The sequence below is a fragment of the Toxotes jaculatrix genome, chromosome 15, assembly GCF_017976425.1.
Source record: "Toxotes jaculatrix isolate fToxJac2 chromosome 15, fToxJac2.pri, whole genome shotgun sequence".
In the NCBI taxonomy this organism is placed as follows: Eukaryota; Metazoa; Chordata; class Actinopteri; family Toxotidae; genus Toxotes; species Toxotes jaculatrix.
The window spans coordinates 16,891,983-16,906,021 of record NC_054408.1 but is presented as its reverse complement, the minus strand read 5'-3'; the positions used below and the strand labels follow the sequence as shown (position 1 = coordinate 16,906,021).

At 40.0% G+C, this 14,039-nt stretch overlaps 1 protein-coding gene across 1 annotated transcript in view; it reads left to right on the top strand.

Moving 5' to 3' along the window:
- LOC121194229 (general transcription factor IIF subunit 2-like) overlaps window positions 1-13,927 on the top strand; it is a 36,742-nt gene extending 22,815 nt beyond the window's left edge. The window contains exons 5-9 of the mRNA XM_041056959.1: window positions 9,084-9,165; window positions 10,989-11,088; window positions 12,303-12,446; window positions 13,212-13,353; window positions 13,801-13,927. Of these exons, the coding sequence (XP_040912893.1) occupies window positions 9,084-9,165; window positions 10,989-11,088; window positions 12,303-12,446; window positions 13,212-13,346 (461 nt within the window). The 3' untranslated portion in view covers window positions 13,347-13,353; window positions 13,801-13,927. The remainder of the gene's footprint in view (window positions 1-9,083; window positions 9,166-10,988; window positions 11,089-12,302; window positions 12,447-13,211; window positions 13,354-13,800) is intronic.
- The last annotated feature ends 112 nt before the right edge of the window (window positions 13,928-14,039 follow it).

The window sequence follows — 14,039 nt, the reverse complement described above, 5'->3', positions numbered from 1 at the left end:
TACATCTCTGCTGGTATATATACGACAACAGAAACATTTTCAGAATTTGAGAGTTAACACAGTCATGAAAACCATCACTGCTCTTTTCCCCTCAATAACAAGCTGTAGAAATAAATAAATGAGATTCTGTGGACTGCTTATTCTCCAGTGACAAACAGTGAACAACAGGTGTGTTACATCTGTGCAACAGGTTAAGAACCAGTTACATCTCAGAGCTAAAGCTGAAAGTGGAGGAGCATTGCATGGGGAATGATTGGAGATTCATTTTAAGTGAAACGCTTAAAACGCAGTGACTGCAGTGGTAATTGATGCGGGTTGCTGAAAAATGCTGCTTTTATTTCTGTGTCTGTGTGTGTTTATCTGGGAGAAGATCCCCGAGTGACAGCTCCCTGCCTCTGCGGCGATTTTCTAATCATAAGTGATTAGTGGTATCATCATCAACAACACTCGATTGGAATTGCAAACGAGGCCAAGATGCGGCAGAGAGGATTGTGGGAGGTTTGACCTGCTTTCTGCCTCCTGTTCATTAAAACTGGCTCATTGAGTACAATTGTCATCTTCAAAGTCAGTGAGAATCTGTTTGTCACAGCTGTTGTGTCTCTTTGCTGACAGCCCAGGATGTTTGAATTAAATTTCCCAAAATGCTGCGAGCGAGGACTATCCTTCCCTTTTAAAGGTGGTGAATTATTCATAGAGCTGCTCTAAGAGCTTGTGGTGTAACATGGAGCCACTGACTGCTGTGAAGCTGGCATGGCAACCACATAAAATAGGGTCTTGTACAGAGCATTCAGAAAGTATTCAGATTTTTCACATTTTGTTATGTGGCAGTCTTATGGTAAAATCGCTCATCAGTCTACACCTAATACCCAATAATGACAAAACCAAAACAGAATTTTAGAAATGTTTGCAAAAAGGAAAAGCTGAAATATCACATTGACATAAGTATTCAGACCCTTCACTTAGTGCAAGCACCTTTGGCAGCAGTTACAGCCTTGAGTCTCTCTACAGATCCTCTCAACCTCTGTCAGGTTGGATGGAGACAGTCACCATTTTCAGCTTTGTCCAAAGATGCTCGATTGGGTCAAGTCAGGACTCTGGCTAGGTGAAGAAACATGATGATGATGATGATCAAAAGAAATGGGAGGCACCTGAGCTGAATTTCAAATGTTATATTAAAGGTCTGAATATTCTCTGAATGATCTGTATGAGCTCACATCTGTTGGTCTTGTGCTATTTTTAAGCTGTGCAATTTGAATTTGAATCATAAAACTGGTTTAATATGTTATCATTATTTTAATTGCTTATAGAACCGTTAAACCATCACTATATTTTAGCTTCCCCAGCTTTAATTCAACTGTAGAGAACTCGACATTAAAAACATCAAAAACCCAATTATTATTGTCATCATCAATAAAAAATGCACACAAATTATATACAAATTATGTAAATTAAATTATACAAATTATAATTTGGACAACAAGCTGGTCTGAAACCATTTTTAAAACATTTTCTAAAACATACTGTATTCCTGTTTACCTTTTTAAGACCCACGATGCACCATTTTGAAAAATTAGCAAACAGCCAATGAGTTTTTAAGGCTGATAAATAGACTTAGGTCAGTCCAGTGCACTAGTAATTAAAATGTCCACCAGTTCTCTCTGTGTTAGTAGCACTTTGAAGCCTATTTGTTGCATATGGATGGTGCTTATCCACGCTAAAATCAAAACGAGTGGGCTGAACACCGTTACAGACATCGGAAAATCACTTCAAAGTTAATGAATGGAATCATTAAAGTTCTCTAATGAAGCAGCCTCTGGGCTTAGTAGAGATGAGCTCTAATGGAAAATTATATTTGGAGATCCAATCAGCGACTGCCCCCCCCCCCCCGCTTCCTATTGCTTCCTTGTTGTCATTATGTATAGACAAGTCTCTGTCACGAGCATGTGTGTGTGTGTGTGTGTGAAGGAGAAAGAAAAAGAAAATACTATTAGATTGTATCTTACTCTTTCAGTGTACTCTGTATGACATTCATACGCTCTTTTAATCAGATTTATGGATTTTTGTACTCAAACCTGATTTTCATTCCTACAGCTAGTATATAGATGGACGTCTTCTTTCCCTGTTTGCATATCAGTATTTCTGCTTTCTGTCATTAAAATGAACGGCTAAGAATTAGCGTTGTTCGAGGTTCTCTGACAAGGCTAGAACAGCTGTCATTATGCGTGTGGCAGTGGTTATTTTTAGCACCCGTATCATTAACTTGTCACATGTACCTGTAAGCTATCATTAGCAGAGAGATCAGAAAGGTAATGATGCGGTTTCCGTTGCTCATATCTAAACAGACTTTAGACAGGCATCAAATTGAAAGATGACATTAAAAGTTCTTAAACACAGGGAAATAAAATGAAGCCTTCATTTTAAATAAGCAGAATGATTAAAGTAATCACACAAGAAGGAATTAATTAAAGTTGTAGTATCAAGTTGTAAGTGCGTCTTTGCAACTATCGTTTCAGTGATATTTTCAGTTGAAATGAGTACGTTGACACGGGCAACACTGCACTACAAGAACAGTCTTTCAATAACGCAGTGTACAAGGAGGTATAACTTACTGGCATGCATACTTCTTTCTAAACATACATATTGTGGTCTTAAGATAAAGCTCAGTTTCTCCTTGCAGTTTATACCATTGAGAATTGCAGTCTTGTTGGAGCATTTGCCGGGTGATGTTTTTCCATGCTAGCAGCCAAAAATATTTGCTTACATTATATTCTGTGTCTGTATGGGATTCTGCCCTGGACCTTAACAAAACAGCAGTCAACAATTCCAGATACTTTCACTGTCTCTTTAGCAATCTCTTGCCAGTATGAAAATAAAGACTTACTTAAATGTTCTTACCTCTGATCTTATTGACGATCAGAGGTAAGAAAGCGTTGGTTTGGAGAATCAGTGAAATTATCCAAAAAGTCTTACTGGAGAGGGATCTCAGAGCAAAGAGATCCGGGGTCACTTGAGTAGCCTGAGGCACAGCAACAGAAGCAGCTTATGCAATGGGTCAAATCTTGTGGGACCTCCTTGGATTGGACTTGTTTTTCCAGCACATCCCACAGATTCTCGATCCGATTGAGATCTGGGGAATCTGGAGGCTGAATCAAAATGATGATCAGTGATCCTTGGGTGCTGGTTCATGGGCTGTCCTTCTTTGGATCAGTTTTGGTTGGTACTACCCACTGCATACTGTGTACACCCCACAAGATAAGATCTGCCAGTTTGGAGAGTTTGGAGACTCAGTTGTCTGGCCATCAAAATTTGGCCCTTGTCAAAGTCGCTCCGATCCTTACGCTTTCCCATTTTTCCTGCTTTAAACACATCAAATTCAAAAACTGTTTCCTCGCTGCCTAATATATCCCACTTCTTTACAGTTGCCATTGTAATGAAAAATTAATGTTATTCACATCACCTGTCAGTGGTTTTAACATTATGGCTGATCACACCAGTGTGTAGGCTCTGTATGTTTGTGGCTGGTATATGTTGAAATACAGATGAATAGTTTATCCAGAGACAGCAATGGTTGATGGGGGCCTGGTGGGCGGCAAGCTGTTTGTTGTGTTTAACATTAGGAAGGTCAGAGCTTTGAGGAAAGGGCCTGAGAGCAGATGGAGGTAAGAGATGAGCGTGAGGGGGTGGACGAGCGACCTCCTCACCCTCGCATCTGTCCCTCTCTTCCTCTGCCATCTTCATTCGGCCTTTCAGGGTCTTGTCCTACATGAATATGTAGATGGAAAGGTATGTTTTCCTTATTTCCCTTTAATTTTACCACCCTTTTTTTTTTCAAATCACAAACTGGTATTACCATTTTATGGATTTAATTCAGTGGTCTTGTCCTTATCTCCTTGTATTAAAAGGTCTAAATTAAAAGCTTCCTTGCTTAATCTGCAGGTTAATTTTATATTGAGGGGTGTTAACATTGTAAAGGAGCTGAAGTGCAGTAAATGAGTGCAGTTTTACAGTGAAATAAAGTCAGTATATCTACCTTGTAGACTTTTTAATGAGCATACCGATGCTTTGGTGTCTTGTTTTAATTGTTAGCAGTGTTTCCCAGTAATACAATTATTCCGGTTATGAAAAATATTTCAGTATTTGTTATCAGTCTCTGATTCAGTCTCAGTGGAGCATCTTAAGGTTGTCTAGAGTGAATGCCTATATTTATTGAAAGCTGGCATAAAATCACTATTCTGTGGCACATTTCATTTGTTACTGACTTTACATATAGCAAAACTAATATTTTTTATTTATGAAGGCATTTCACAATGATGGACAAATAAGTGACACAAAAGCATTAATAATATGTTGTTTGTATGTATTTCAGCAGTTATTTGCCATTTTTTACTTGAAAAATATCAAACAATCTCCAATTTCAGCAACAAGCAGTTTGAATAAATGTCTCTGAAATAATTTTCATTGATGTGAAGTTGGAATTAAAAGTGGCATTTTTTCTGACGCGTCACAGACAAAACAATTAATCAAGAAGATAACCTGAAAACTGATTGATAATGAAAATAATCATTGCAGTTGCAAACCCCAGTCTGGACCACGTGGAGCCAATCTGCATCCACTGAACAGTGAAATCTGAATAAGGGATGCTGGGTGATTGATTAAATGATTGATTTACAACTTACAGTATATTTGTCTTTTTAGCTGCAGGGTTCTAGCATGTGACATCTGTTGAAGGATGGGTCCTACCAACACCTAATGTCTTATGTACTGTGGATGAATCCTTATGTTTTGTAGATCCATAATCAGTGGCAGAAATACCAACGGTGTAACAAGCCTTGCAGGGCAGAAACTGGAAGTGAAATTGCTGCTCAATACATTATAGGAGCTGTTACATTGTCGCGCATTAATGGAGGATATCACCCTGGACTGCATCCTGCATTAAAACCCTGAGGCAGCTGTCAGGCTGTGTTCAGACCAACAGCAGCCCTGTGTGTAAAAATACAGCCTTCCATGACAACTTTCCAGAGTATTACAAACCATGAAATCGGTTTCTCAAATGGGAAATTGGCAAGCCATGAAGATGCAATGAGCCCATAATATGTTAAGTTTTATTTATTCACATATTTCTTGTTCTTATTTTTGATTGGTAATATATTTAAATTTAGCTCAAGCAAATCTTTTTTTCGTATATGAAAGGCCTGGACCAACGCTGAATTTTGTTTGCATCTAAGAGAAAACTCTGAGCACAAGTAGAACAGTGAATTAGTGATTAGTTTTGTTAATCATTTGTATGTGTTACTTAAACAACTCGGCTGTTGGTTTACAGATGTTGGGGACACTGGGGTGTACATGTGTTTAAAAAAAAGAAGTCTTTTGAGCTGCATGAAGTCTGATGAATTTTTCGGTTCGGGCGGCTGACTACAAGTTTGCAAGTTGCTAAATCTCAGCACTGACTTCTCTTCATCTGATAGATAGTAAGAAATGGCAGGAGAATTAAAATATTGAATGTCTGCTAAAGGGGTGGACCACAACATTGATCTAGCACTTAAGAGTTTTCTAGTGAAGCCAACATGCAGGAGTCTACTATTTATCTGAAGTGTTCCTCCCACACATACACACATACACATACACAGAAAAGCCTTGAGCTACACTTGTTGTGGTCAGTACACAACCCATGCTAGTCCTCTATACTATGCGCGTCTGTCCATGTTTAGCAAGCCCTCTCTCCTACATACAGCGTCCCTCTGGATCCTGGAGAGAGGAAACAGGAAGACTTGAATGGAAGGAGGGACGTAGTCCTCATCTGTTTATGGCCTTGACCCTGTTTGGTCGTAACTACCGCATAGCAGGGATGTTGGGATAGGATACTCAACAGTCCTGCGTGTGTGTGCACACATGTTTCTTGTGTGTGGGCGTGTTTTTAGACATGTTGCTGGCAAGTGCTCTGGCACTCACCAGCCAATAATTGCACATAATTGCATCCATTTGTGGAAAAGGCGAAGATGAACATTAGTGAGATCTGTGACATGTACTGCAAAGGGTTCGTTGCCTCAAGATTAAAAGCGGACTCTTGCGGGCGCTTGTTGGAATGTTGCATGACACGTGATGTCAGGTGGCGTGTGATGGTTACTATGGTGACCGGTGGCTTTTTGCACCAGCTTTTGTTCGGCTTTTATTAACACTGGAAACGCCAAGGCTGGAAATATTCTCCATTTTTTTTCTCATCGTCAACAAAGAAGAGCAATGCCGATGAACCGACAAGCATGGCTTGTGGAATCACAACCTAATATTGTGTTATGTTTTTCTTTTTCTTTCCTCTCTGTGCCACAGGGCTAACCCATCCAAAACCTATTCAAAACACATAAACTGTTGCACTGGGTGACATGTTCCTTCATTACAGGAGACATGGGTGTTGTAGTTTATTTTGCTACTCTGCCCTGTGGCTATAGATACTCCACCACACCAAATGTGTATTAATACAGCGATGAAAATAGTCCCTGACTAATGTGTGCGTGTGTGTGTGTTTGAGTAATGTTTTGCTAAAGACTACGGTGTCCAGCTGATTAGGAAAGTGTTTAGCTTTTTAAAGTGATAAAAAAAATAGGAATAAATAGGAACCAGTGGGCTTGAGGAACTTCGTTTTAGTTGGTTTCACTTTTATGAAATGAACACACTCACACAAGGTGAGTTGAGGTGCTTAAAAAATGTTACCAGGCTGAGCAAACAAAATCATCAGCAAGTGAGGAAATACGGCAGGGGGTACACACTTCACAACTTCTCAATTTTATGAATAAGTAAAGAACCTTAAAACAACGATAAAAACATTTTGTCTGTCTGTGTAGTTTATTTTTGGAGTAAATTAATAATTTTTGTTTTTTAAGAAACATACAGAAGATTTTAAAGTATTTCTCCATCATTTAAATATTTAATAAAACATAAAATAGTGACTGTGCAAGTACAATAAATGTGGACATAAATAATTGATAAATGCAAAAAGAAGAAATGGCTCTTGTGGATTAAGTGGGAGCAGTGAAGTACTTTGGATTTAATTGAGCTTTGATTTGTACATTCTGAAACGAGATTAGTGCATTTGTGCATGTGCAGATGCTTTAAACAGACGACACACACAGACAAATGTTTTTTTTTTTTTACTTCTAGTTTTGTCATGTGGGAGGACATCAATAAAACAATAACGGCCTTAGCAGTGGTAACATGCACCCTTATTATCAACCGCACAATGAACCTCATCATCAGTGGACTGAGGAACAAAAGACGCCACCGAGCATTTAAGGCCGGCTGAATGGCAATCCCACTGCGCCTCCGTCACCAGCGACTGACGTCGCTGCAGATGACGCCCGAGAGAGGGAAAGACGTATCTTTCCTTTGCTTCTCTTCCCCCGCTTTCTAAGTGGGAGGGACTAATATAATGGGAAAGGAAGCGAGTGAGGAAAGGCAGGGCATTGGCATGTGTCCCTGGAAGATTTTCTAACGCTGAGTTCACAGGATTTCACACCTAGGGATCCTCAAATGTTCTGTTAGAGAATGTTAAAATAAGGTTATCTGGGCCTGTCCATCTGTCCATATCGAATGCCTCTTCACTCATCGTACAACAATGCACAATAGACAGAGCTGTTGCCAATACAACACCAACGCTCACCAACTGGACTCCACCATCTCCTCGACGGTCGATTCAAAATTTGCAAATAAAAAGAAATTACACAATGAACTTGGCTTGAAATAATGACTGAAGAGCATCAGAAGAGTCATCAAATGGTTTAGGAAAAAGGTTGTGGGTTGGACAGCTGAATAACTGGCTAAAGTACTTTATGGAAAAAAGAACAGCTTGAAAAATAAATGCAACAAATGAAAAGATGTTCAAGGTGAATCATGTTCAGTCATAGCTGAAAATGTCATGCACCGTAACTGGTTCAATGCTGAAACATACTGACTTAATGCTTTTTGTGTATTAATATCTTGGACCACGTGATTTATAAAACTGAAAAAAGCTAAAAAATTTCCCCCAAAATGTGTGAACAGAATGAAAGAGCAGCCTGTTTGTCCTGCTCTTCACATTCAAAGCCAATGAGATTTTATGTCCTCATGAAAACACTGATGTCTGGTGTCAGGAGATCACAGATACAGCCTGTCTTTTTTTCTAGTTTTGTGGCATTTTATCAGTCCAACATTCATAATTATACATCCTTGCACTTTACAGCATGTATTTGTTCGTTTTATTCGACTTTTCGTAGAAGCACCACTCAGAGAAATTACAGCTGTAAATATTTTTAGGCTGCCTTTGCTTTTTCCACCTTTGCACATCTGGATTTAGGCAGTTTTTCTCTTTTCACGTTCTCTCCTGCTGTGTCAAACCAAAGGTTTCAGGCTTTCAGAGGTTTAAAATAAAGGTTCTCTAGTGTTTGTTTTATCAGATTGACAGTCCAAAACCCAGACAAAGATATTCAGTTTCTAGTGATATAAAAAAAAAAAAGCTTTAAATTCTCGTGTTTAAAAAGCAGGAATCATGAAATGCTTCTCGTTTTCTTAATAAATATAAGTAAATAAGATGACTAATCATTTAAGCTCTTGAATGTATTCTACAGTATATAAACTTTGAGTTTAGGGGATGTCTTTCATTTTCTCTGAAACTGTAGTATGGTAACACCTGGAAGAGCAATGTGTCTGCTGGCAATCAAAGGCTCTGAAGGATCAGTCCCACAAATCACCTGGTTATTTATACCCTCCCTGTTTGTACAGAGAGCGTCCACTGCTGCGAGTATGACTTCATGTGGAGTAGTGTTTTGGTTACTCACCAGTGGCCCTTCGTGACAGTTTGGTAAACGGCCCTGGTGCTGCAGAGATGCCGTCCTACTAGCACTTTGTCTGTAGTCCAAGCCTTTTCCTGCCATGGTGCCATTTTATAGCCACTCTCCGCCCTGCAACCTGAAAACAACGATGAATTTATTAAAAAAAAAAAAAAAACAACCACATACTTTCTTCTTTTTTTAAACATTTGTTTCATCAAGCTCAGTGTGTTTGCGTGTATCTGTCTGGATCATGATTGAGCAGCTGAGTCACTGTTTTTGTTGTAGATGGAATCAGTCTGGAGGGGACGGTGGTGCACCGAGCTGAATGCAGACCGGTCGTCAATGACAACTACATGAAGCTGAAGAAGTGAGTGAACTTTGAAGTAGTTGTTCGCAGAGCGCATACCGCAGAATTACATCAAATCAAGTAAGATGAATTTGTCGCCAGCAGGAAATCAGCACAACATTCACACAGTGTTTGATGGAAAAAAAAAATCGAGAGATTCCTGCTTCAGAGATGTACCTGACACCAGTAACGTGCACTCTGCAAAACTCAACAGCATTTCCACTACAGCGAAAGAGCAGACAGACCGCAGATGAATGACTCATAAAATTTAGGGAATAATAAACACACAAATGTCAGCACAAAATGGTCAGGGCAGCATTTGTTTTCTAAAACCCGTGCTGTTGAATGTGCTTCTTTCACCCCTGGACGACGCAAAATCTGTTCAAGTGTGTGTGAATTGATTCCAACAGGAGTAGAGAAGTTACGGGGGCATCGCTGCAACTGTTAATGTGTGTACACTAAACACTCGAGTCCACTCTGCTGTTTTTGTCGTTTTTTGTTTTTTTTTTGTAACTGCTTTCTGTCGCTTCTTTATTGGAATCTGTTATTCCAGCTCGAGTTAGTGGATGATATTGCTATAGCAACAGCATCACCGTGGCAGATGCACCGCTACAATACGACTCAAGGCAAACACACAAACACACAGTTTGCTTTAGTGTGAGAGAGACCATTTGTGTGTCAGCATAAGGCACATTACACCTCACAGGAAAGCTCTGTAGTGATTGTCATGCTAAAAGTTGTTCTCTCTGGACCCTCACAGAGACTCTTCTGTCACCCAACCTCAAAAAGACAGAACGTCTTTTCAGGTGTCTGTGTAGATTGTCTGCACATCATGTTACACGGTGTTGACATTTGTCGGCTCTGGAGTACAAACTAGACTTAGATTTATCCAGATGTATTTCATTTTTCACTTGACAAGAAAAGTTTTCACTTTTCACTCCAGTTTTATAATTTCCCATTTGGATGGCAGCTGACAAATGTTCCTCCAGCATGGCAGGCTACAGGAAATGCTGGACATTATGTTGTCATGGTGGTGTGTGTGTGGACGCAGTTCAGGAACAGTTTTAGTAGAAACTTCAACGCAGGTTTCTATTGCAGATGATATGGATTATGGGAGACACATATATTTGCACGGTAAAAAATGAAAGACAGATGGAAAAAAAAAACCTGGAGATACATAATTCAAAACATATTTCTGGGTTAATTAGAGAGATGTGTGTGTTTCTATTTCTTTATTATTATGGGTATTATTATTATTATTATTATTTTGTATATATTAACAAACAGTATGGAGGATAAAATGACTCATCTACAAATAAATGAAAGAAAAGGAAATAGAAGTATGTAAATAATAGTCTGTAATGCATCAGTAAGCTTTACTAACACCTTCATTGGTATAACTGTTTAAATGATTATTAACATGTCATGGTAACTGAGGCAGCTGCAGTGCTTTGTGTTTCACATTTTTTCCTGAGCCCATAGTCTTTGCTGTTGGATCCGTCATCAGTCATCAGTCTAAAAAAACAATATGTTCAATGACCGGCCCAGTCAGGATGCATGAAAGTCAACCAAAAAAATAATAAATAAATACATTTAAAAAATAGAAAGCCAAATATCTCTGACCAGCTGCCATTACTTATTTGGTTAGTTTAACCCGAAGGTGCTGACAGTTGCTTTGTGCCAACAGACATATCTGTCAGCGTAGATCAAGTTAGATCACAGCACAAAGCGCAAAACAAATTTGTCTCTCTCTCTCTCTCTCTCTCTCTCTCTCTCTCTCTCTCTCTCTCTCTCTCTCTCCCTCTCTCTCTTTGTGTGTGTTTCTGTGTGCGTTTGTGTGTCAGGCTGCAGATTAAAGAGTCCGCCAAGCCTCAGCGTTTGTCACAGCAGCTCGAGAGAGCCGTCACTACTGTCTTCAAGCCTGTGGCCAACCACGACTTCAATGTGAGAACCAATAACAGCAAGCTCTGTGTGTGTGTGTGTGTGTGTGTGTGTGTGTGATTTAACATCATGGTATCACCTGTTTGATTTGATAAAACTGGTAGAAAGTAAAAGCCAGTTGTAGGACTAAGGTAATAGAGGTTGTTGCAGAGTTGACCTGCACATTTTGTAGGTCTCATGAATTGTGTATGTGTCACACATTGGTCTGAATCACTGCTGCACACCACACAGTATTACTTGATGTTATGTGATCCTGAAGGTATTTTAGCCTCTTTGTTTAGCTTCTTCTCTGTCACCTCTGTCACGTATGATGTTTAGAGCTGAAACATTTAGGGGGATTCTGCTTTGTTTTTGCCTTTGTTGCAGTTCATTTGGGCAGATCTGAACACAGCAGCTGTAGTAAAACAACCACACCGTGATCCTTTCAGAGGAGGTGTTCTGGGTTCGTGTTGGAACATGACCCAACCTCAATTTGATTCAGCTATAAGGCGTAGTCTGCAAGTTTGAGCTAAATGGCTCCCGTGCCCCGGTGCACTTTGCATGCTGGGATGTGGAGGAGCGAAATCAACAGTTGCTGGCAGCCCGCTAGAGAATGAGTCAAGGTCTGACCTGGACTAGAAATGAAGTATGGAGGAAGCTTACCAGCTCGTCCACTGATTCAGACCAGAGCAAACAAACTGTAGGTTTGAAAGCGTTGGCAGCTGTTCTGATGATCGATCCAGTTTTTTCTTTCTCCTTTCAGTCATTATCGATGATGATAAACTGAATATCTTTGAGTTTTGGGCAAAATAAGACGTGAAATTGCCACCTTTAGGTGTGGGGAAATTGTGACTTTTAACTATTATCAGACCTTTAACATGTCAAATCATTAATCGATTCATTGAGAAAATAAGCAGCAGATTAATAGCCGTTATTTGTTTTATTGTGGCTCTGAAAGGAGCTTGATAATAGTCCAGAAAAATAACCTTGGCGATGTTGGTACCTCTGCTTTGGCTTGCAGACTACTCATTTTCAGCACAAACCCTGTGTTACTTGCGTGTTTACCATGAGTCGCTTTACAGGAAATGAGGATCCAGTATTTTAGAGCCTAAAAGTCAGGATATCTCAGCCTTTAACTCTGTGTGTTTTGGAAATGGAATCATAACTTCACATTTAGTCTTATTCACAGGTATAAATAGAGACTAAATACACAAACATACTTTTTTTTCTATTTTGAGGTGGACTATGAGAAGAAGAAGAAGTCGGAGGGGAAGATGGTGAGGGCTGAGCGGCAGGTCGTGTTGGACATGCTGTTCTCCGCCTTTGAGAAGCACCAGTATTACAACATTAAGGACCTGGTGGACATCACCAGACAACCTGTGGTGAGCAGCATGCACGTACACACACACACACACGATAAAAACACACATATAACAATATAACTGGGAAGACAATAGAATACACCTGCCCACCATGCACCTCACTTTGTTAAATTTGAACAAATCGCCCACAGCATGACGTTCATGCCCGTTCACACTATCTGTTGTGGCTGAAATGTGGGCCAACACACACACACTCACACTCACACACAAACATGGGATGAATCGATACAGTGCAGTGGATTCGTTCCAGCTCGCAGAGAACAGCAATGTGTAGGTGCTGATGAGACCTCGAGGTCCTCCTCTCTCCCTCTGATTGCATCTGATTGCATAACCATCGGCTGAGTAGGAGTCAAACGCTGCAATACACTCCACGCCATCATTTCTCTCCGAAAGCACTTGGCTAACACTCAAATTAACTGAACTAAAGTAACCGAAATGCCCATTATAAAAAGTCTTGAAACACACATCGCACTGTTATTCATTAGGTAGAGTGGGCACGTCTCTGTAAGCTCCACAGAGACACCCAGTGGTCGTCGGAGAGTATGATCTCTCACAAACAGCACTACTCTTTTGTCTTCCCACGGCTGCCGCTCAGTATTAGGTATAAGGCTTGTGTTGGATTTACGCCTCTTCATGAGACCAAAAGTACTGTCCCTACAGAGATGAAAGGTCTAAGCAGGTTAAAATGTGAAGCAGAGTTTGGCATTTTGGTGAAACAAACCATGTGTAAATTTCAACCTGTTCCTGCTTCCTTTTCTGGTGCAGACTTACCTGAAAGAAATCATGAGGGAAATCGGGACGTACAACAGCAAGGGAGCTCACAAGAGCACTTGGGAACTGAAGCCAGAGTACCGACACTACCAGTCTGCCGAGGAGGAGGAGGAGATGGAGACCACCTAGTCTCATCGTACGGGGAAAAGCAGACACACCACCTGCCACTTGAGCTTTTTCAGTTGGTTAATGTTTGTGAGGAATCCAGGTTTTTCAGTGTCTTCAAAAAGGAAATACTCTTCATCAGACATGTAGTTTGTGTGCGTCCTTCTTGGAAGTTGAGGAATGAATAACCAGAGGCTGTGTGGAAGTGGAAAAAACACAGAAAAAGTTAGAAGCACTTGTTTTCTCCTTTAGGTTAGAATCACAAAGTGAGTGTTTAGCTTTGTTGTTTTTTTTTTGTATCTGTCTTTCTAAACATTCTCTATTCATCGTGTGCACCTCCTGGTTTGGGATCTACAGATTTATAGATGTCTGTGTATGTGTCAAAGTTTCATTATAGTTTTGTTTTTATGCTTTTCCAACTTCTTCTGCCTGAAAAGGTTGTTCTGTGTGATAACATTGAAATTTTTGTGTGTTTCAGGAAATAAAGACATCCTCTGCTGTCTGGAAATTTCAACCGCACCAACGAATCGGAGAAAAACAAAGAACGAAACGGCTGGAGACTCATTTCCAGTCACGGTGCACCTTTCTAGTAGTGTTACTATGGCAACTGTGGACAGCATTTAACTATATTTACAATAAATCACACAGGGTACAAACCTGCAGCTTCCTGTGCTGCTGCTCGGTGTTTTTAAAATTTAAAGCAGGTTGAGTGTATGA